Source organism: Carcharhinus amblyrhynchos, chromosome 22, assembly GCF_965287045.1.
Source record: "Carcharhinus amblyrhynchos chromosome 22, sCarAmb.v2.hapA, whole genome shotgun sequence".
Taxonomy (NCBI): Eukaryota; Metazoa; Chordata; class Chondrichthyes; order Carcharhiniformes; family Carcharhinidae; genus Carcharhinus; species Carcharhinus amblyrhynchos.
The window spans coordinates 17261380-17282414 of NC_137345.1; the positions used below are offsets into that span (position 1 = coordinate 17261380).

The following is a 21035-nucleotide window of genomic DNA, read 5'->3' on the forward strand; positions in this document are numbered from 1 at the left end:
TTCTAAGGACACCTAGAGCCCTTTGAACCATAGCATTCTTCAATCTCTTTCAATTTAAATAATATTCTGCTTTTCCAGTCTTCCTGCCAAATTGGACAACCTCATATTTTCCTACAGTCTACTCCATCTGCCAAATTTTCTGCCGCTTGTTTAACCTATCGTAATCCCTTTGCTGACCCTATATCCTCCGCACAACTTGATTTTCTACCTAAATTTGTATCATCAGAAAATGTGGCTACAATACAATCAATCTCTTCAACTCGTAGAACCCCAGTACTGATCCATGGTGCACCCACCAGAAAATGACCTATTTATCCCAACTCTGTGCTCCCTGTTAGTTAGTCGATCCAGTGACAATACCGCTATGCCATTGCCTCCCTTATCTGGGACAGGGAATTTTCATTTTGGAATTTTAAAATTGGCATTGAAAAACATCCTCAAAATTTGCATTGTGAAACATCACTGGAATTGGATAAAATGGGAAAGTTGATGGAACATATTTATGTCCCTCAGGAATCAAATTTCACCTCTACAGTTGGAGGAATTTCTGAGTTACATTCAAAGAACAAGGCAAAATACAGCCCAGAAGCAAGCCCTCAGCTCACCAAGTCTGTGCTGATACGTGGTTTCTATCCCTCTGTTCGCATCCCATTCATGTGTCTATCAATATACATCTTGAATGTTGCTAATGTGCCTGTTTTCACCATCTCCACTGACAGTGCATTCCAGGCACCCACCACTCTCTGTATGAAACCCCGCACGTCTCTCCTAAACTTACCACCTCTCACCTTAAACCTATGCTGTCTTGTAGTTGACTATTCCACCCTGGGAAAAAGCCTCTGACCATCCACCCTATCTATGCTCTCTTAATTTTGAAGACTTCTGTCAGGTCACCCCCTCAGCCTCCTTCTTTCCAGTGTAAACAATGTGAGTTTATCTGAGCTGTCCTCATACCTAAAACCCTCCAGACCAGGTAACATCCTGGTAAACCTTCTTTGCACCCTCTCTAAAGCATCCATTCTTCTAAGAGCTTATCATCAACATCTGAAACAGCAACAAGTAATAGCCCTAGATTCCCTGTATTCTACAAGAACTTGAGACAATATAGCAAATTTAACATGGTAAAATGTCCTAAGGTGCTTCATAGAGACATTAAATGAAAGACACCAAGCCAGAAAACGAAATACTCGATTTGATGATGAAAACCTTGGTCTAAGAGGCCATTGCATTTGTTTCTGTTAAGATTACAGTCTTATTATTATTTTTCATTCTTTCATAACCAATGGCCAGAAAATATTGTACCTAAGCTTTCAAACATTATTGTGTATCTTCTGTTTCCTTGTCTATGATCTCTTTATGTAAGTCCTACCTGATTCTAAATTATAATAATCATCTAAATTGGCTGGTGCTCTACATAGTTTAACCAGTGTTCCAGAGTGGGACTGAGTTGTGTTTCTAGTTGGCTCATTCAGTATCGTTCAGTGCGACCTACTTGTTACATCAAGCAATTTGTCAGATACATGTGTCTGATGGTAGGAGCTGTGTTTGCTTACACTATAGCCCCATCTACTGACAATTTATGTTATGACATGTAAGTGAAGTTTTCATTGATTAGAAGAAGTCTGATGCAAAATCACTTGAGGAGAACCTACACTTAAATCAGTGCCCAATAGCAGTCTGCTTTTACTGAACTTTTACTGCCTCTGCTGACGTTTCAGTATAGGAATTGAAACGTAAAGTATAGGAAAGAAAGGAGATTCATAATGAACAGAAGTGGGATTACCCACAGTGCAGGAATTGGTTTGTTTTTGCTCAGTGTATTCATCTCATCACAGGGAGAACAGCGGGTCAAAGAAAAGACCTGACGTCACACCTAAGGATGGATTATAAATCTAACCTTACCAGTGTTGGTGGCATCATTCTAACAATTAGCCAAGTGCAGCACAGGCACAATAGGCCTGCTTTGGAATTTTATTATTCTAGGTACATGAGGGGGGAAAGGAATAGTAGGATTTACTGATCGGATCAAATGAAAGGGTGAGTGGTGCATAGACACAAGCCCACACTAGTTGGTGTACACCTGCACAGACTCTGATTGTTGCCATTTGTGGAGCCGTGTTTTTTGCAAATTGACTGCCATGTTTTTTAAATCGCAACCATGACCACACAGACTGCAAAACACTACAGGACTTCTTTAAAAATTCATTCGTGGGACATGGTCGTCACTGGCTGGTCAGCATTTATTGCCCATCCCTAGTTGCCCAAGGGCAGTTGAGAGTCAACCACATTGATGTGGCTTTGGAATCACAGGTAGGCTAGAGTAGGTAAGGACGGCAGACTTCCTTCCCTAAAGGACATGAGCGATGAGTTTTTCCGACAATGGTTTCATGTTCATCAGTAGATTCTTAATTCCAGATTTTTTTTATTGAATTCAAATTCCACCATCTGCCATGGCAGGATTCGAACCTGGGTCCCTAAAACATTAGCTGAGTCTCTGGATTAATAGTCCAGTGATAATACCATTATGCCATCGCCTCCTGTTTTCTGAGATTTTGAAAGGTATTATATAAATGCAGAGCCTGGTTCTCTGGTCTTGCTCACAACTGGGAGTCTCCAGTCCTGCTGCAATGAACAGAGATTTGGTTGAGTGCCAAATTCTCCATTCTCACTGGCAGTGGTAGTGGGGCATAAAAGACCAGAGAATTCCGGCTGCAAACTTCCATCATCTCCAATTCTTGTGTACTCAGTAATTATTCACTGCTTCCTCTGTTTCCAACTGCTTTACAGTTGTGGGTCTGTGAAGCCAAAATGTTAAGGTGTAACCAATTTGAGGTCCCTTTGGACTTGTCTCTTCAATAGTTTGAGGTTAACTCCATATTGATAATAGCTTAAGATTTTTATTTAAGCATAAGTAAAACTTAATATATTTACTTGGGTAGCACTTTACAATGTACAATACAGAATTATTTTCTTGCTATTGTCCTCTAAGTATTAGGCAAAGCATATTTCATAAAACTTTTCACCTACTCTCACCTACGTTTCCGTCCCTTTCCCTACTCTTATCAGAATATTACATAATGCGATATGACTTCTGTATCTACTCTTCTCGACCACTCTGTCATGAATCCAATAAGTGACAATGAATGGTCTTTGAAAGGTAAAGGTTTTAATCCAAAATCTTCACCAAGCTGTGACATTTGCTGTCTGCCAACATTTGCAGGTAGGGTCCTAAACTCTTAAAATTGGCTTGGTGTGCCATCAATATTCAAGTGATCTGAGAAACCACGGTCCTTTCCTTAAAGAAGAAGAAAACAGAGAATCTATTATTGCAATGCTTAAGATTCGAAAGATCAAATGGACAATTCAAAATTTCCTTCCATCAATTTAGAAACTTAAAATGCAATAATGCCTAATACAATACTTTCCATTCAGTGATGTAAAGGTGATTGTGTGGTGAAGTTTTTTTTAAAAAAAGCTGTCAGTGGATGGTGTTAACTCCTTTGTTAGGCTAAGATATTGTTGTATTTCATTTTTTAAAAAATTTCCCTGATCAAAACAGAATCAAGTCATATTTTACTTTCTTTTTCCCCCCAATCTTGATAATCTTTAAAAGATGCACAACACTTTTTAGTCCTAAAAATCTAATTACAACAGCAGAAATGATTCATATCATTATTAATTTTAAATATACCATTCCCATCTGGTAAGACAGCTTTTTAGGTTAAACTTCAATTGCTTTTGAACTAAACGTTTTTAAGGAGGTTTCCAACCCAAGATTTTCCTGTACAGCCACATTAATTTCACAAAGCAGATTCACATTAAATGAGTTACAAAGTGAAAGTAAATCCATTGTATTAATGTGTGCTGTTAAACTAATTTACTCTGATGCTAGGTAAAGGCACTGACCAATGTAGAATTAAGTCATAAGGACCTGAAGAAATTCTAAGTTGGTGTTGAGTTGGTTGCTTGCAAGAAGGAATGCTAAAATTGGCCATGTGGTAAAGATAGTGAACAATACGTCGATGTCTATACAGCAAATACTAGCACCTCTCAGAAAAAAAGGAAAGACATCTGAAAAAATTTCCACTCTGAAATTTCAGACTACTGGATAGTCTGTTATACTTCAGCTTGCTCGATGTAGAAGCCCTTTGTTCAACCATTTGTTAACATATTTCTATTACGTATTTTAAAGTCAATGGACAATTGCATGTTTGATATCCAGTGACTATAACTCACCATTGCCTCTGTGATTTTTCAGCAGCACCACTAAAATAGTGACAGCAACAAAAAGTTTCAAGGACAAATAAAGGACTGCGGTTAAGAAAACAAAGTTCCATTTCATAGGAGGACTGCAAATTAAAAAATAAGATTTAGAGTTTCTTTGTAAAAGGCATTACCAAAGTTCAGTGTAGAAATATACACAAGTCTATTTCACTCATATCAAACTTGAAACTGCAGTGTGACAGCAAGTGATGTTATACCTTTCTGCAAATTGGTGTAAGGACAATGTCTTCTTTGAAGAATGTGGAATTTGGTTGAATTACACACAATATTCAGACAATTGTCAGACAATGTTTCAAAATCACAATTATATTTTTGAAAATGTTCTAGAAAAGTACCTCTGAAGATGAGAGCAATTTGCATTTAATAGGATGGCCTTGCAAAGTATGGTTAGATAAAACTATCTTGCCAGTTAATAACATGGGCCATTGTGTTGAAATGTCCTTATGATATTGCCAGACCACATGGCAAATGTTGCAGTCAATATTTTCATTATCATTGAGAGGTTTTCTCTACATCTATCTATTAGGCAGTGGACATTTACTTTCCTGCTCTATTTCATGTGTAGACCCTATATCAGCACTAGAAGATGCTACAAATGAATGGCATTTAAGGGAAAACCCAACAAAAAGGAGAGGAAAGAAACGCACACGCATACATGTGGATGACACGTGTTTATGTATAAGACAGATGACAGTTATAGAGCTGGAATAACATTAGAATGAGACAACAGAATCTTAGAGAGATAAATCATAAATTTATTGGTTAGGATTCTACAGCCCCCCTCCCACTGCCGGCATTTTCCAGTCTTACCGAAAGTGAATGGACTTTTGACTGGGCTGCTGCCATTGCCGGCAGAGTGGGGCCAGAAAATCCCAGCCACACATATTTACAAGACACAGAGAGATGTGAATTGCTGATGAGATGGAGGTGAGACAGGTAGAAATGGAAGAACAAAAAACAACATGGGACTGATCTCAGTAGCCCAGTAGATGAATACAGAAGATCAAAGAGTGAGTTATTTTTTATTCATTCATGGGACGTGGGCTTTGCTGGCTGGCCTGATATTTATTGCCCATCCCTGATGACATTAAGTCACATACAGGCCAGATCAGGTAAAGACGCCAGATTTTTTTCCCTAAAGGGCTTTAATAAGCTTTTACAACATTTGACAATGATGTCATAGTCATCAGTAGATTCTTAATTCCAGACTTTCATTGAGTTCAAATTTCACCATTTGCCATGGTAGGATTTGAACCCGAGTCCCCTGTGTTTAGTAACACAGTAATACCCTGGATTACTAGTCCACTGACAATACCATTATGCCACCACCTACCCCTGATGGAGGGCTCACACATCAAGCATACTCATTACAAATCTCCAGAAACACTGATTTATCACCCTGCATTGTCAGTACTCCCTGACAGGGGAAGTGGCTAGTTAATGACATGTAAAATTTAGGGCTCCAAGGTATCGAAATTTTGAATTAAGATTTCTACATTTTGAATCTTTAATTTCTAACACTAGGGTCCTCTGTTGTGCTTGATCTAACAAAGTATAAATAATTAGCATTTATAAATCAAGCATAATTTATTAAGCAAGATTTTATATATACTTAACAATCCCTCAATTTATTTATTCTCCCAACTGATTCTGTTGACCACAATGCTATTTCCGCACTTTCTGCTTTCATCTTAGATTTCCAATATCTGAAGTTTTTAAATGATTTTTGCTCATTTTCTGTATTGCGGGCTTGGGTCACTGTGCCAAGTCTGCACATTCTCCCCGTGTCTGCATGGGTTTTCTTCAGGTGCTCCGGTTTCCGCCCAGAATCTAAAAGATGTGCTGGTTAGGTGCATTGGCATGCTAAATTCTCCCTCAGTATACCTGAACAGGTGCGGGAGTGTGGCGACTAGAGGATTTTTACAGTAACTTTATTGCAGTGTTAATGTGACACTAATAAATAAACTTAAACTTACATTTCACCAAAAATGGCCTTTATATTGTAGCTCACTGATATCAATTAACACCTAATCATCATGATGTACTAAACAGTGCAGTTTACTATTTTCCTGTTAGATACATGCAGAATCAGAAGAAATCCTACAAAATATCATAGAAGTTTAGAACATGGATTGAGCACAAACACCAAAAAGACAAACAAAATAGCAGTCTTCAAAGGGAAAGTATTAGAAGGAACTAGAGTGAAGATTGAAGTGGGTGGTGTCACACTGGAACAAGTAGATCAGTTTGTTTACTTAGACAAATGATAACAGGAGATGGAAGATACAATGCCAAAGTTAGAAAGAGGTTAGAGATAGTCAAAAGTGACGACATGCTAACAATAAGAAAATGCAAGCTCATAATAAGGAAAAAACCTGTAAGATGCTATGTTTAACCCATTTTCCTGGCTGCCTTGGAAACCTGAACAATAAATCAATATCGGTGGAAGAAAACATAGGCTTTGAAATATAGGTGCCAAGTAGTATCGCAAACATTCTAGACACAGATCACAAGACTACATAAAAGACACCTGAAATTGTAAGGAAAAGAATTCTATAAAGTGACATCCAGGTAAGAAAATCTCAGTGTTTCAGCCATTGGCTCAGAGCTGAAAAGGTACAGAGGTCACTTTGAGAGGATAAAGTGGAGCGCAGCAGAGCAAGGGGTTAAGCTAGATGTGGTAGGATGATAGATGTGATTGCAGATGAGCTACAGTGGATGCAAGATGATAACAAGACAAGAGTGTGACATATCATGGCAGCAGATCTCTCAGTAGGAGTAGCCACGAACAGAGGGAGAGAGAGGTTTGATAAACTGTCAGTATTTGCCAAATAAGCAACGGCAAATAATCTATATGGGCAGTACGGTGGCACAATGGTTAGCACTGCTGCCTCACAGTACCAGGGATCCATGTTCAATTCCGGCCTCGAGTCACTGTGTGGAGTTTGCATATTCTTCCCATGTCAGCATGGGTTTCCTCCAGGTGCCCCAGTTTCCTCTCACACTCCAAAGATGTGCGGATTAGGTTGATTGGTCATGCTACATTGACTCTAGTGTCAGGGGATTTGTTGGATATATATGTGGGGTTATGGGGATAGGGTCTGGGTGAGGTTGTGGTCGGTGCAGATTCGATGGGCTGAATGACCACCTTCTGCACTGTAGGGGTCCTATGATTCAATGATATGTCACTGCACATGATTCAAGGAGCTCTGTTCACTCACATTGTGGAGACAAGTCTAATTGTATTATAATATGTTATGTTTAGTATTATCTTTGTCATTGATTTACTCACTGACCTAAATTGACATAAATCCTACCTTAATGCAGATTTAAAGTCTATTGTTGTTGGATTTGGTGATGGTATCAGAGAGGCTGTTGAAGTAAACAGAGATATTAATGTTGATTGCCGTGTTACAAATCACAAGTCATCTGATACAGCTGAAATCATGGGCACTGAAACTCAGTTATATTTCCTGCTCAATCTTAGAACGATTCAAGCTATAGAATTATAGGCAACTTCATATAGGGAATCAGCAACTTATTCTTCCTTAGCTTTCTTGACAAATTGACACTTAATCAATTACTCTGTTGTGAGGGTAATTTATGTAGTTACTCAGTTTCATGATGCGCTCAATATTTAGTATTGGGTGTCCAACAACCCTGCATATCCATATCCCCAAGATCACAAAAGGATTTTTGGGCTGTTGGCTGGACATCCATTAGAGTTCTAAAACACCTGAACCCCAAGGAAAACATTGACACCTCTGGTTCTCTGATCTCTACTGTCAATTTGACAATGATATTTACACAGGATTAAGAAATCCGAGGCACCTGCAGTTTCATCTGTTGAAACTTTAAAGAGCTTCAATGACTGACATTTTTATTGTCATGTGCGGAAATTGAAAAAATAAACCCTCATTCATTGATAAGAAGTTTCTCTTTATACATCCTATTGTCACCATTGGGTTAATTAATGTATAGTGAGTAAATGGGCATTGAAGTGTCATAGCTTGACATGGGCATTATGAGGGACATGCTGTGGTGATGCTGGCATTGGACTGAGGTAAACACAGTAAGAAGTCTCACAACACCAGGTTAAAGTCCAACAAGTTTATTTGGTAGCAAAAGCCACTAGCTTTTGGAGCACTTGCTGCCCCTTCATCAGGTGAGTGCTCACCTTAAATTCCACTCACCTGACAAAGGGGCAGAAAGCGCTTTGAAAGCTAGTGGCTTTTGCTACCAAATAAACCTGTTGGACTTTAACCTGGTGTTGTGAGACTTCTTACGTTATGAGGGACCATAGAGGGCGGCTGAGGGCATAAAATCTTATGGATGGAGCACGGGGATGACATGGGAATGGGGGAGTGATGGGGTGAGGGGGCTGGGGAGACTTTCTATTTTTATTTTAATTGGGATGAAGCCCCTTTTAAAACAGCTTGCCTTTGCACCCAGGTCAGCTGACCCGACTCCAGCCTACATCCCCCACCCATCTACTGGTATTGAAGATTCCACCTTTATGGACACTTTCTCCCCAGATGAGCAGGTCAAACAAAGAATGTTCCTGACTCTCCTACTCACCTTGATGATAAAAGTCCAGGCCTACGTGTCAGATAAGCAGACAGAAACAGCGGGCATTATATAATCCAGGGGCCTCACTTGTCAGCTGGAGAACTGGTGAAAGATTTTGACGCCTCCTTTGGGCACCTAGGTGGCCAGGGGTGAGCATCCCCATGATCAAAGACCACCTGGGGCAGAAATCCTGCCCCCAAGAATTGCCAACCAAACAGAGGTTGGTAGTTGTCCACTGTAGGCAGTGCCACAGGGCAAGCACCAGTAGCTGCCAGTTATGCACCCACCCAGGGCCCAGGAGCAGCAAGGAACCCCAGAACTGAGGTGAATGAGTGTAAGGTCACGAGAGGGGCCTGGCATCAGGTGGCTCCCAGGTCTTCCTGCCAACCAACTTCTTGATGCTGAGTCCTGTGATCAAGCACTGTGTTTCTTTGAGTGAGGAACAACCTCTCCAAGGAACCCACGTTGTGTTTGCTTTTTGGGCTTCCTGTGTGGCGACTGCCCTGCCCTACCCTGCCTGTTGCTGGCTGAATATCAGAAGTGGTGGAAAGATGCACTTAAATGGACATTAATTGAATTTGAAGGCCTCAATTGGCAGCAGAGACAGGAAGGGTCCCCAGCCAATATCCTCCGACCCAATTAAATACTTTCTTGTCTCAGGGAGGGTATTAAATTCCACTCTGTGAGGGAACTGCAAGAGGTGGTAGTAAGGAATAGTATAATATCATCATACTGAATAAACTAGGTGAATAAACTACTGAATAAACATAGCTGAATAAACTAGGCTTGTACTCGTTAGAGTTTAGAAGAATGAGGGGAGATCTCATTGAGACGTATAAGATGATGAATGGGATGGATAGGATAGAGGTGGAGAGACTCTTCCCGCTCAAAAAAGACAGTAGGACTAGGGGGCACAGCCTCAAGATAAAGGGGAGGCGGTTTAGAACGGAGTTGAGGAGGAACTTCTTCACTCAAAGGGTGGTGAATCTCTGGAATTCTCTGCCCGTTGAAGTGGTGGAGGCTGCCTCGCTAAATATTTTTAAGAAGCGGGTTGATGGGTTCTTGATAAGAGAGGGGATTAAGGGTTATGGGGAGAGGGCGGGAAAGTGGAACTGAGCTACAACAGATCAGCCATGATCTTATTGAATGGCGGGGCAGGCTCGAAGGGCTAGATGGCCTACTCCTGCTCCTATTTCTTATGTTCTTATGTTCTTATCACACTGGTAGTTGCTGGTTCTTTATATATGAAGTTACCAAAGGGAAGCATGTGGATGAGGAAAGGAAAGGGACAATGAATGAAATCTTCTGGAATTGGCTGTGTCAAAGAGGTCAAAGGGATAAGTGTGCACCATACTAACTGGCTCAGAGAATATAATTTTGCCTTGTGCTGTTTCAAGAGGAGCTTTAATAAGATGGACACAGAACCATTCATATGACTTGGTTATTTCTTGCAATTTCCTTAAATTTATCCACATACCTTTCCTTCTATCTCATTTCTACTGTTCACATTAATAGGTGCCCAATGCTGAAATAGTTCCCTTCTTATTACTCAGGTTTAGCTAAACGGTTTCAATGTTGTTCTCTTATCATCCTTAAATTCTAATGCTTTCCTAGGCTAAACCAGACTGCAGCCTAGGTGAACTGTTCAACCCAATTCCACTTCAGATATCAGGTCATCATTATCCACACAGATCTACTTTCACCTCCCCAGTCACCTGACCCCCATCTCAGCTCCTTAAACATTGAAATTCTTATACATTCAAGACTCAACTAATCCAAGGCACTCCTTGCTGGTTACCAATCTCCATCTTCGATGAACTGTAAAAATTATGTGACACATTTCCTGTTGTCACATGGAACCCGATTCATTCAACACCTCAGTGCTCAATGACTAAAGTTGCTCATTCCCAAAGTTGAAGCCCCTGCAGTCTTACAGCACCCCAAGGCCACACTCGTCTCGAGCCTTACATCCCTTTACTAACAGGTTAAGCCTCTGCCCATTAGATTTTAGACAAATGAGGAGATAAACAATTTGAAAGATGTAAGATTCTGAGAGGACTTGATGGGTTGGAAACATCTTGATGAAGAGACTGGAATCACGGAACATGGCTTTAGAACAGGTCCTTCTTTTCAGACAGAGATTAGGAAATTTATTTTTCTAACATTGGGTCATTATTCCATGGAGAGTCAAGGTTTAGACCATAAGACATAGGAGCAGACTGAGGCCACTCGGCCCATGAAGTCTGCTCTGCCATTCAATCATGGCTGATATTTTTCTCATCCCCATTCTCCTGTCTTTTCACCATAACCCCTGACCACCTTATTAATCAAGAACCCATCTATCTTTGTCTTAACGACAATCAACGACCTGATCTCCACAGCCCTCTGCGGCAAAGAGTTCCACAGATTCACCACTCTCCAGCTGAGGAAATTCCTCCTCATTTGTGTTTTGAAGGATTGTCCCTTTAGTCTGACGTTGTGCCCTCTGGTTCTAGTTTTTCCTACTAGTGGAAACATCCTCGCCACATCCATTCCATTCAGGTCTCGCAGTATCCTGTAAGTTTGAATAAGATCCCCCTTTATCCTTCTAAACTCCAACAAGTACAGACCCAGAGCCTCAACTGTTCCAGGTTGTGGGAGGAGGGGTGAGTTGGGGGACAGGCAGGAGAATGGGATTGAGGCCACAGCCAGATCAAGCATGATCTTATTAAATGGGGGAGCAGGTTCAAAGGACCTACTCCTGCTCCTGTGATCTAAAATGTCTGCTCCTCTGATGCTTACTTCCTTTGCATTCCTCTTTTCTTCATCCCATCATGGGCAAAAATTGTCAAAGAACTGAATTACTCTCCCTCTGAAATTCCATTCTTAGACCCTTTTGCCATTCTATCCTTCTGTAAATTCTCTGCAAACACCAAGCTTTTGGGCACTTCCTCTCTTCTTTCTTGGCTGAAGTTTCTACACATCTTGGGATGCTTCAGTGCAATTCTATTGCAGGTTATTATGTAGGTCAGTGTTGGAGTAGTATTACATAACGTGATCTTTGATGAATACCACTCCATTCAAAATGTCGTTCCTACTCAATCTATTGGATTTAACCAGATTTCCATTTCAAATGTAAAAAGATTGAACTATTTTTGACACTGATATTGCGGATTTTTAGTGATTTTTATGGCACATTACAAAGGAAACACAAAGTCTAGGTTAACATTAATAGCAATATCAAATTTTGTGCGGTAGTCCAGATTTAAGTTACTGACCATATCAGGGTATCTCTAACTATTTTAAAATGCATAAAGATGTCAGTTGAACCTGGAAATTGTTAGAATCATATATTTCAAGACAGAATATTTTGATTACAAAATGCAGGGCATGGCATGATTTGCACATTTGGTTCTTATTTTAAGAAGGTTGTAAGTTCACCTTGGAACTGTCAACAAGCAGGTCTGTTCCAAGTATTCACCTGAACTTAATGGGACTTGAGGAAGATCTGGTTGGTTGTTTTGGAAATGCAATCAGTTTAATTGATGGGAGAGGAGCAAAATTGAAAAGTACACTTGCTGGAAATCACACAAGAGAGAGAAAAAAGACTTTAATTGTGACTCTTTTGGTTTTGAAGTCAGACTTGTTGGGGAACAACATGAGGAATGAAAGCTAACCTAACTGCTTCTCTCGTTCTCTACCTTGCTAAAAGTTACATGTGACTATTAACTTGTAGCTGAAAAATCCTCATCTGAGTGTTACTGGTCTGCATTTGAAGCTGCAAAACTGAGACCAGTTGTTGAAAATTAGAAACCCGACAGTGCATAAGGAGGCCATTTGGCCCATTGAGACTGCACCCATATATTGACCCCACTAATCCTTCGAACCTATGCATCCCAGGACACTAAGGGGCAATTTAGCATGGCCAACATACCTAACCTGCACATCTTTGGCCTGTGGGAGGAAACTGGAACACCTAGAGGATGCTCACACAGACTGAGCTGAGAATCAAACCCAGGTCCCTGGAGCTGTGAAGCAGCAGTGCTAACCACTGTACCACCATGCCATCCTAGATATTCAGATGTCCAGCAGGACCAGTGGCTCGTCTTTACACGAGGAGCTCCAGGTCGACATTGATGAGACCCTACAAATTTTATCCTTTATTTTAACTGTGTGTTAATCAATATTCATTCTGAGTTTATTGAAAGAAACCTGGTTAAAGACATTTTTATTTTGGGGGTCAGAAAAGAAGGTATACAATTGGTGAGTAACTTGGGTTTTTAAGTTAATGGCATGACCTGCGGACTAGTGGGGCTGGATAATAAACATACTCCTTTCATCCTGATCATAACAATATCTGTATTGAGATATTTGTGGAACTAATCAAGATCAACAGTCTGCTCAGTCCAAATTTACATGCTAACATGAAACATTTATATGGTGAATAGATTAATCCGTGTTACTATATTATTTTTTACCACATGTAGTATCTGACCTTTTTGCTTATACTGCCACTGTAATTTGTACTTTACCTTCCAAGACTTTTAATTCCATCCAGAACGATTCATATCGATACTGAGACAAACGTATTCCACAGGAGTATTGTCCTGCATCTTCTTTTTTCAGTTGCTGCAGAGTTAGAGAAATTATTCTATTGCTTCTATCTTCGGTGATGGATGCTCTTCCCAAATACAGTTCGTTCACCTGTCCAGAAGTATCCACAAATTCAGTGCACACACCGGCTGTCACTTTACAACAGCTCTTTGGAAAAGCTTCATCTTCTTGGTCGTATTTCAACTGCACAGTTACCCTTCCTGCCAAAGATCCGTTGATCACCGTCGGTCCTCTTAATTTACAGGAACCTGCTAGTATGTAAGTATGGGAAGAGGTTTACAACGTACAACAGTGGGAAGAGAAAGACGTGTCAGTTAACTTTTCACAACAGTTACTTCGTACAATAAAGCCTCACAGTGCAAGGGGTGAGGATTCAATTCCTGGCTTGGGTCACTCTCTGTGCGGAGTCTGCACATTCTACCTGCGTCTGCGTGGTTCCTCAGGTTGGTCTGGTTTCCCCCCACAGTCCAAAAGACATGCTGGTTAGATAAATTGGCCATGCTAAATTTTCCCTCAGTGTAGCCAAACAGTCGCTGGAGTGTGGTGACTAGGGGATTTTCACAGTAACTTCATTGCAGTGTTCATGTCAGCTTACTTGTGACTAATAAATACACTTTAAAAATGCCAATCCAACATCATTTCAGTCTTGTAGACTACAGAAAAATTTAAATACGAAGATTGCTTTCCAAAACAGTGAGACTTGGTAGTTTTTGTCATGTTTTCTGAGGCACCAAATCCTTATGTTTAGGCAAAGCATGGATCATAGGCTTACTGGAAACATCCAAGTTTATTTTGCCACCTTAGCTCATATTGAATTATAAACACAAACGAGGTGAAATTGGAAAAAAATAACTCCTGGTTTTCTCATTGATCACCTAAATAAACAAGCAAACTCAAAGCTGAATAATGAGGAAGTTCTAAAAAGTTAAAGTTCAAAAATGTTGAAAGCAGCTTGTCTTTCTCTGCTTTGATGCTTACTTATATTTACATAGAAAACCAGAATCTTTATTTCCTTACCTGATACGAACATGAATAGCAATATAACTTTAAAGTACATATTCTGCCTTAAAGTAACAGTCTTCACTACGATCCCAGTTTTGGATTGTGAAGTTATTTCTAACATTTGCATTTCGCAATTTCCCGGAATAAGGAATTTTACCAGTTTCTGAGTTATTGCGCACTATGTTGCAACTGCCAGATGTTAGCAAATTTGTATGTTTTAGATGCCACCCATCTCTTGAAGATTTCTAAATAATAAAAGATATTTATTATTTCTAAATAATAAATATGTTGCATTATCATGGAATCCCTACAGTGCAGAAGGTTGCTATTTGGCCCACTGTCAGCAATCCCACCCAGGCCCTATCCCTGTAATCCCAAGTATTTGATTTGATTTATTATTGTCACATGTATTAGTATACAGTGAAAAGTATTGCTTCTTGAGCACTATTCAGACAAAGCAAAGGAAAGGAGAGATTGCAGAATGTAGCCTTACAGTCATAGCCAGGGTGCAGAGAAAGGTCAGCTTAATGTGAGGAAAGTCATTCAGAAGCCTGATGGCAGCAGGGAAGAAGCTGTTCTTGAGTCAGTTGGCATGTGACCTCAGACTTTTGTATCTTTTTCCCAACGGAAGAAGACGGAAGAGAGTCCAGGGTGTGTGGGGTCCTTAATTATACTGGCTGCTTTTCCGAGGCAGCAGGAAGTATAGACTGAATAAATGGATGGGAGGCTGGTTTGCTTGATGGATTGGGTAGATTCACAACCTTTTGTAGTTCCTTGCAGTCTTGGGCAGAGCAGGAGCCACACAAAGCTGTGATACAATCGGAAAGACTGTTTTCTATGGTGATCTGTAAAAGTTGGTGAGAGTCATAACTGACACGCCAAATTTCCTTAGCTAATCCCCTTTGCCACTAACACAGCCAATCCACCTAACCCACACATCTTTGGTCTGTGGGGGGAAACTGGAGCACCTGGAGGAAACCTACGCAGACACGGGGAGAATGTGCAAACTCCACACAGTCATCTGAGGCCAGAATTGAACGTGGGTTTCTGCTAACCACTGTGCCACTGTGCCTCGCAGCCAAAGCGCTCAAATCCAAGTCAAGGAAAGTCCTATTGAAACTGTATTATGTCCTGGTGAGATTGTATCTTCAGTAGTGTCTGGTTCTGGTTGCAAAACCACAGGGAAAGATTCAAACAATAGGAAATGTAGATAGATTAAAATCAAATGTGAGGTTTGAGAAAGATCTGAATATACTTCAGCTTTCAATATTGCAAATATGATATCAGGAACATAAGCCTTAGAGATAGGGGGTAGAAAAGTTAAGTATTATTTGATTGAAGTGTGAGAGAAGAACAAAATGACTCTGATTCAAACCAGTAAAAGGTAAAGCTATGGCTGATTTGAAGAAATTATTCCTTCCAGAGTGATCGATCTGTTGATTAGACTTCCAGGAAGAATAATGGTATCAAATACATTGGAACCTTTGGAGAAATAAGTGGATGCAGGAATGGGGTTCATTAGAATCTTTTGTTTTCTTAACTCCATCTGCCAGACCTTAACTCCATCTGTACTCCATCTGCCAGACCTTGCCCACTCACTTAAACTATCTATATCCATTTGCAGATATTCAGTATCCTCTGCACACTTTGCTTTGCCACTCATCTTTGTGTACTTTGACACACTACACTTGGTCCCCAACGCCAAATCATCTATGTAAATTGTAAACAACTGCGGTCCTAACATTGATCCCTGAGGCACATCACTAGTCACTGATTGCCAATCAGAAAAACACTCATTTATCCCCACTCTTTGCTTTCTTTTAGTTAGCCAACTCAATCCATGCTAATACATTACCCATAATGCCATGCACCTGTTTCTTATGCAGCAGCCTTTTGTGCGGCACCTTGTCAAATGCCTTCTGGAAATCCGGATATACCACATCCACTCGTTGTCCACTGCACTTGTAATGTCCTCAAAGAATTCTACTAAATTAATTAAACATGACCTGCCTTTCATGCTGCGTCTTCCCAATGGGGCAATTTCTGTCCCGATGTCTCACTATTTCTTCCTTGATGATAGATTCAAGAATTTTCCCCACTACAGAAGTTAAGCTAACCAGTCTATAGTTATCCACATTTTGTCTACCTCCTTTTTTAAATAGTGGAGTCACATTTACTGTTTTCCAATCTTCTGGAACGACGCCAGAGTACAGTGAATTTTGGTAAATTACCACGCGTGCATTTCCTATTTCCCTCGCCATCTCTTTTAGTACCCTGGGATGCATTCCATCAGGCCTGGAGACTTGTCTACCTTTAGCCCAAATTAACTTGCCTAACACCGTTTCTTTAGTGATAATGACATCTTCTAGGTCCTCACCTGCCGTAGCCTCATTGTCATCAATTTTTGGCAAGTTATTTGCTCCATTACCTTCCTTTTTTTGCCTTTTACTATCATGCCTTCTACAATCTCACAGACATTCCCTTTCCTCTCTGTCTGATTTTAAAAACTGTTACCTCTCTAAGCAGCGTCAATCATTTTTAAAATGTTAAGGCTGGGAATGGAGGGATACAAAAGAATGGTCTAGTTGGACCAATGAGTGGCACAGGCTTGGAGGGCCGAAGGGCCTGTTTCCTGTGCTGTATTGTTGTTCAGTATATTACAAGCATTTTGTGCCGACTTAAACAAGTATTCAAAATTTAGATTTCTTCCTTTCTGGGTATGTTTTTTAAAAAATACTGCCGCAATTCTGTTTATTTTTCTGTTCTCAAGAATATGGGACACAATGACAAATGTGTGTGTGGTCCGTCTTGTAGTTGACAATAATATAAGGAATTTAGGCATACACATAGTTAATGTGAGGCGCATAACTAATCTGCAGCACACTTTGGGAAATTACAGGACATTGCTAAGAGCATAGTGAGGCAATAGCACAATACATTCACCACGTTTATATGTCGTCAGCATTATTTCATCCAATCCGGAGTCTTTTACAGCACAGTGCCCTCTACAGGTGTTCTGAGATGTCTGTACACAGACAGACTCTTCTACCAATTAGACTGAAGAATCTGCACTTGAGATATACATAGTCCCGCCAGAAAGAATAAAATAAGTTAGCGCTGAAAAAAGACTCATGCTGTCAAAATTTTTCAGCTTGCACTCGTCAGGAGAGAATAATACCAAATTTCAAAGGGAACATCAATTTATACTGCATGAGAAAAACGTGCTCATTTGTTGGCAGGTGGATTCTGAGGTGTTCATCATCATAGAATCTCAACAGTGCAGAAGGAGGCCATTTGGTCCATCGTGTCTGCACCGACTCTCTGACAGAGCGCGTTACACAGCCACCCCTCCCCCTGCCTACTCCTGTAACCCTGTGCATTTACCCAACTAACCTACAAATTTTGGGATACTAAGGAGCAAATTAGCATGGCTAATCCACCTAACTGCACATCTTTGGATTATGGGAGGAAACAGGAATACCTCGAGGAAACCCACACAGACACAGAGAAAATGTGCAAACACCACACAGACAGTCACCCAAGGCTAGAATCAAACCCAGGTCCCTGCTGTATGAGGCAGCAGTGCTAACCATTGTGCTATATGCCAACATGGAGAATGCACCAGGGAAGTTATCTCCTAAGCTTTAGTTTAAATTCAAAAATGACAAGTTGACCCCAATTGGTCAAGACTTTGCCATAGGGAAATGCATCAGGGAACCTGTGCTTTTATTTAATTGAAAAAGGCATAGTGCCTGGACATGCAAGGGACAAAGCCCGGCAAATTAATATATGTAGTTTATAGCAAGCCTAAGTGAGTTTGACTAGTAATCTTAAATTGGTTATTAGTGTAATCCTTATCACACTGGTGATCATTCAGTAAGTGCTGTCCAATAGCAGAATCATATCTAATGTTGGACAGTAAGTTCTGGGTTTTGCAATCAAAGGCTGGCTGAATACGATCAGTACCCTGCCTGTTGCAAACATCCAAAGGAACGTGCTTTTTGATATGACCAACAGTCATTTAGATGTACCGCTTATATATTTAGCATCTCACCAGCACTGAAATTCATGTTAATTCCTCGATCAGAGTTAACGTGCCTTGCCTCTTCTTAATTTAAACAAAAGCTTGGGAGATAACTATTCCCTTGGGTGTTCTCTATGGCGACACCTGAACCAAGTAACATCTTTTCTTCATGCAGTGTAACTTGTTCATCCCTTTGAAATTTGGTTGTGATGTAGATTGGGGCAAATAGTTTGGAGCATGGATTTGTAACTTCAGTAGAGAACTGGTATAAATCACAATACTTGCTTAAATTAGTAAGAATGCAAATTACTTTTTAAACTCTTTCACAGGATGTGGGCATCATTGGCTAAGCCAGTATTTTTATTGCCCATCGCTAATTGCCTTTAAGATGATAGTGAGTCCACCTTACATTCAAATGCATGAATGAGCAGAAGTAAGCCATTCAGCCCCTCCAGTCTGCGCTGCCATTTAATAAGATCATGGCTGATCCCCTTGTGTTTCAAATTCTGCATTTCTCCCATTTACCACCAGTAACCTTTGATTCCCTTGCCTGAGACGTATCTATCTACCTCAACATTTGTTTACTTTGTCATGAATCCTGCATGGTTTCAGACACTGAGTCTGCACTTGCCCCAAGACTGGAAAATCTCACCTGAAGTCAATGGATCTTTGTCCATGCCCCATCTGCTACGATTCCCATGGCAGGCAGGACAGGAAAATTCAGTTATCGTATCTTTAGTTGCGCCTCTTAAAGTTTATTTATTGTCACAGATAGACTTACATTAACACTGCAATGAAGTTGCTGTGAAAATCTAGTAGTCACCACATTCTGGTGTCCGTTCAGGTACACCGAGGGAGAATTTAGCACCTAACCAGCATATCTCTTGGAGCATGGGTGGAAACTGGAGCACCTGTAGGAAACCCACACTGACATAGGAGAATGTGCAGACTCTGCACAGACAGTGACCCAAGCCAGGAATTGAACCTGGATCCCTGGCGCTGTGAGACAACAGTGCTAACCACTGTATCAATGTGCTTTGGTAACATCTAACTTTGATGGTTGGTGCGTTCTCAGGGTTTTTTTTCTCTGTCCCTTCCTGCCACTCTCTTTCATTTCCTGCATTTTGTTTTCTCTGGTTTTGACTTTACCCTTCAATTTGCTACATCTAACCAAGCTGGATCCCTCAGCCAGCTGGTTTATTTTAAGGCCACCTTTGTCCCTGGTTATATGGTTTTCTAGTTCCAGCATGCTTCAATCGCAGGCTGCTTCAACGGTACAGTCCCCACTTTCCCCAGCACTGATACCAATGCCCCATGAACTGAAACCACGTTGTGCCACCTATTCATTCCACTAATCTTATCCTCTGCCAATTCACTCAGATAATCAGCCAGATTACCCTTGAGGTTCTGTTGTCCAGTTGGGTGTCTTGCTCCTCATATTGTTTTAAGCAGAACTTTTTTTCCTACTCCTGTCATTCATACCTACAAGTACCATTACAACTGCATCCTCCCCTCTTCAACACCAAATTCCTGTCCAGTCTTGAGCAGATGTCCGTCTCCCTGACACTGGGTAATGTGATAAAACATTAGTTAACTTGTCTGGGTGTTGGTTGAAAGATAAATGTTAACCAAAGTCTTGGATCTATTCTTCATGACCATTTGGAGCTGACATACAGGGCTCAGCTGTAAGCAAGCAGTATCTCCAATAATACCACAGCACAATATTGTAAGCACAGTAAAATCTCAAACAGTGAAATCCCATGGGAACCATCCTGCAATTTGGACTAAAGGTTCCTACCTTTTCCCTTGCTGGAAAGAATGCCTGTTTGTTGAATTGTTCGAAGATGTTTGCCTTGGTTTTCAGAACGGTTGGCAAACTTGAAGGCAAAATCTTTCACGACATTTTTGCTTTTTGCTATCATTTTCCACTTGCACCATCAAGTTTACCTTCTCTGTGATTGGCACTTAACTTTCTCACAGGTTTCACCACACACATATGCTGCTTCAGAGAAATCACTAAAATGGCAGCTTGTCCAGAGCTTTGCACCTGCTCAGATTGGTGTGGTTACTTGCTGCCAGCAGAAAAGGCTGGCTCGCTGGCTCAATAGAAACTTCTTTTGCAAAGAATTTCAGCTAAATTGAATCACCTGCTATGGAATTTCAGCTAACCACAGGCTTTGATCTTTTTTCCCCAATGTCTCCTGTCAGTTGAGTCTTGCCACCATTTTGATTACTTCTACTACTGCCATGCTGGGGCTCAGTAACAAATCATGCATATACAGGTGGAATGATTTTGGATCACAGAGCAGTTGATGTCAAAAACCAGGATTTATGTAGTATTACTCCTCAGATATTGAGCAGGCTGTAGCATTATGTAGCAAGATCTAGGCAAGGTATGGGTTTGGGCTGATAAGTGGCAAACAATATTTGTGCCACACAAGTGCCATGTAATGACCATCACCAACAGGAGAAAATCTTCCCACGATATGTAATGGAATTTGCATTGTTGAATCCCTTATTATCAACATCCTAAGCAGTTACCATTAACCAGAAAATGAACTGA

General features: G+C 40.6%; 1 protein-coding gene across 1 annotated transcript; it reads right to left on the reverse strand.

Moving 5' to 3' along the window:
* Positions 1–2990: 2990 nt before the first annotated feature.
* Positions 2991–14527, reverse strand: LOC145357033 (CMRF35-like molecule 8). The gene is made up of 5 exons (XM_080210084.1): positions 14464–14527; positions 13365–13697; positions 7602–7656; positions 4237–4349; positions 2991–3295 (listed from the first exon to the last, which is right to left on the reverse strand). The coding sequence occupies exons 1-5, from the start codon at positions 14501–14503 to the stop codon at positions 3237–3239; spliced, it is 600 nt and encodes a 199-aa protein (XP_080066210.1). The 5' UTR covers positions 14504–14527; the 3' UTR covers positions 2991–3236.
* Between the last annotated feature and the right edge of the window lie 6508 nt (positions 14528–21035).

Bases quoted from the DNA above. Each gene is read 5' to 3' on its own strand.
- LOC145357033 (XM_080210084.1), bottom strand. From the start codon at position 14,503: ATGTACTTTAAAGTTATATTGCTATTCATGTTCGTATCAG. The intron at 7,657-13,364 runs GTAAAGTACAAA...TTACTTCAACAG, and splicing joins GGAATTAAAAGTCTTGGAAG to CCTCTCTGATACCATCACCA. The intron at 4,350-7,601 runs GTAGGATTTATG...TTTAATTTGCAG, and splicing joins GACTTTAAATCTGCATTAAG to TCCTCCTATGAAATGGAACT.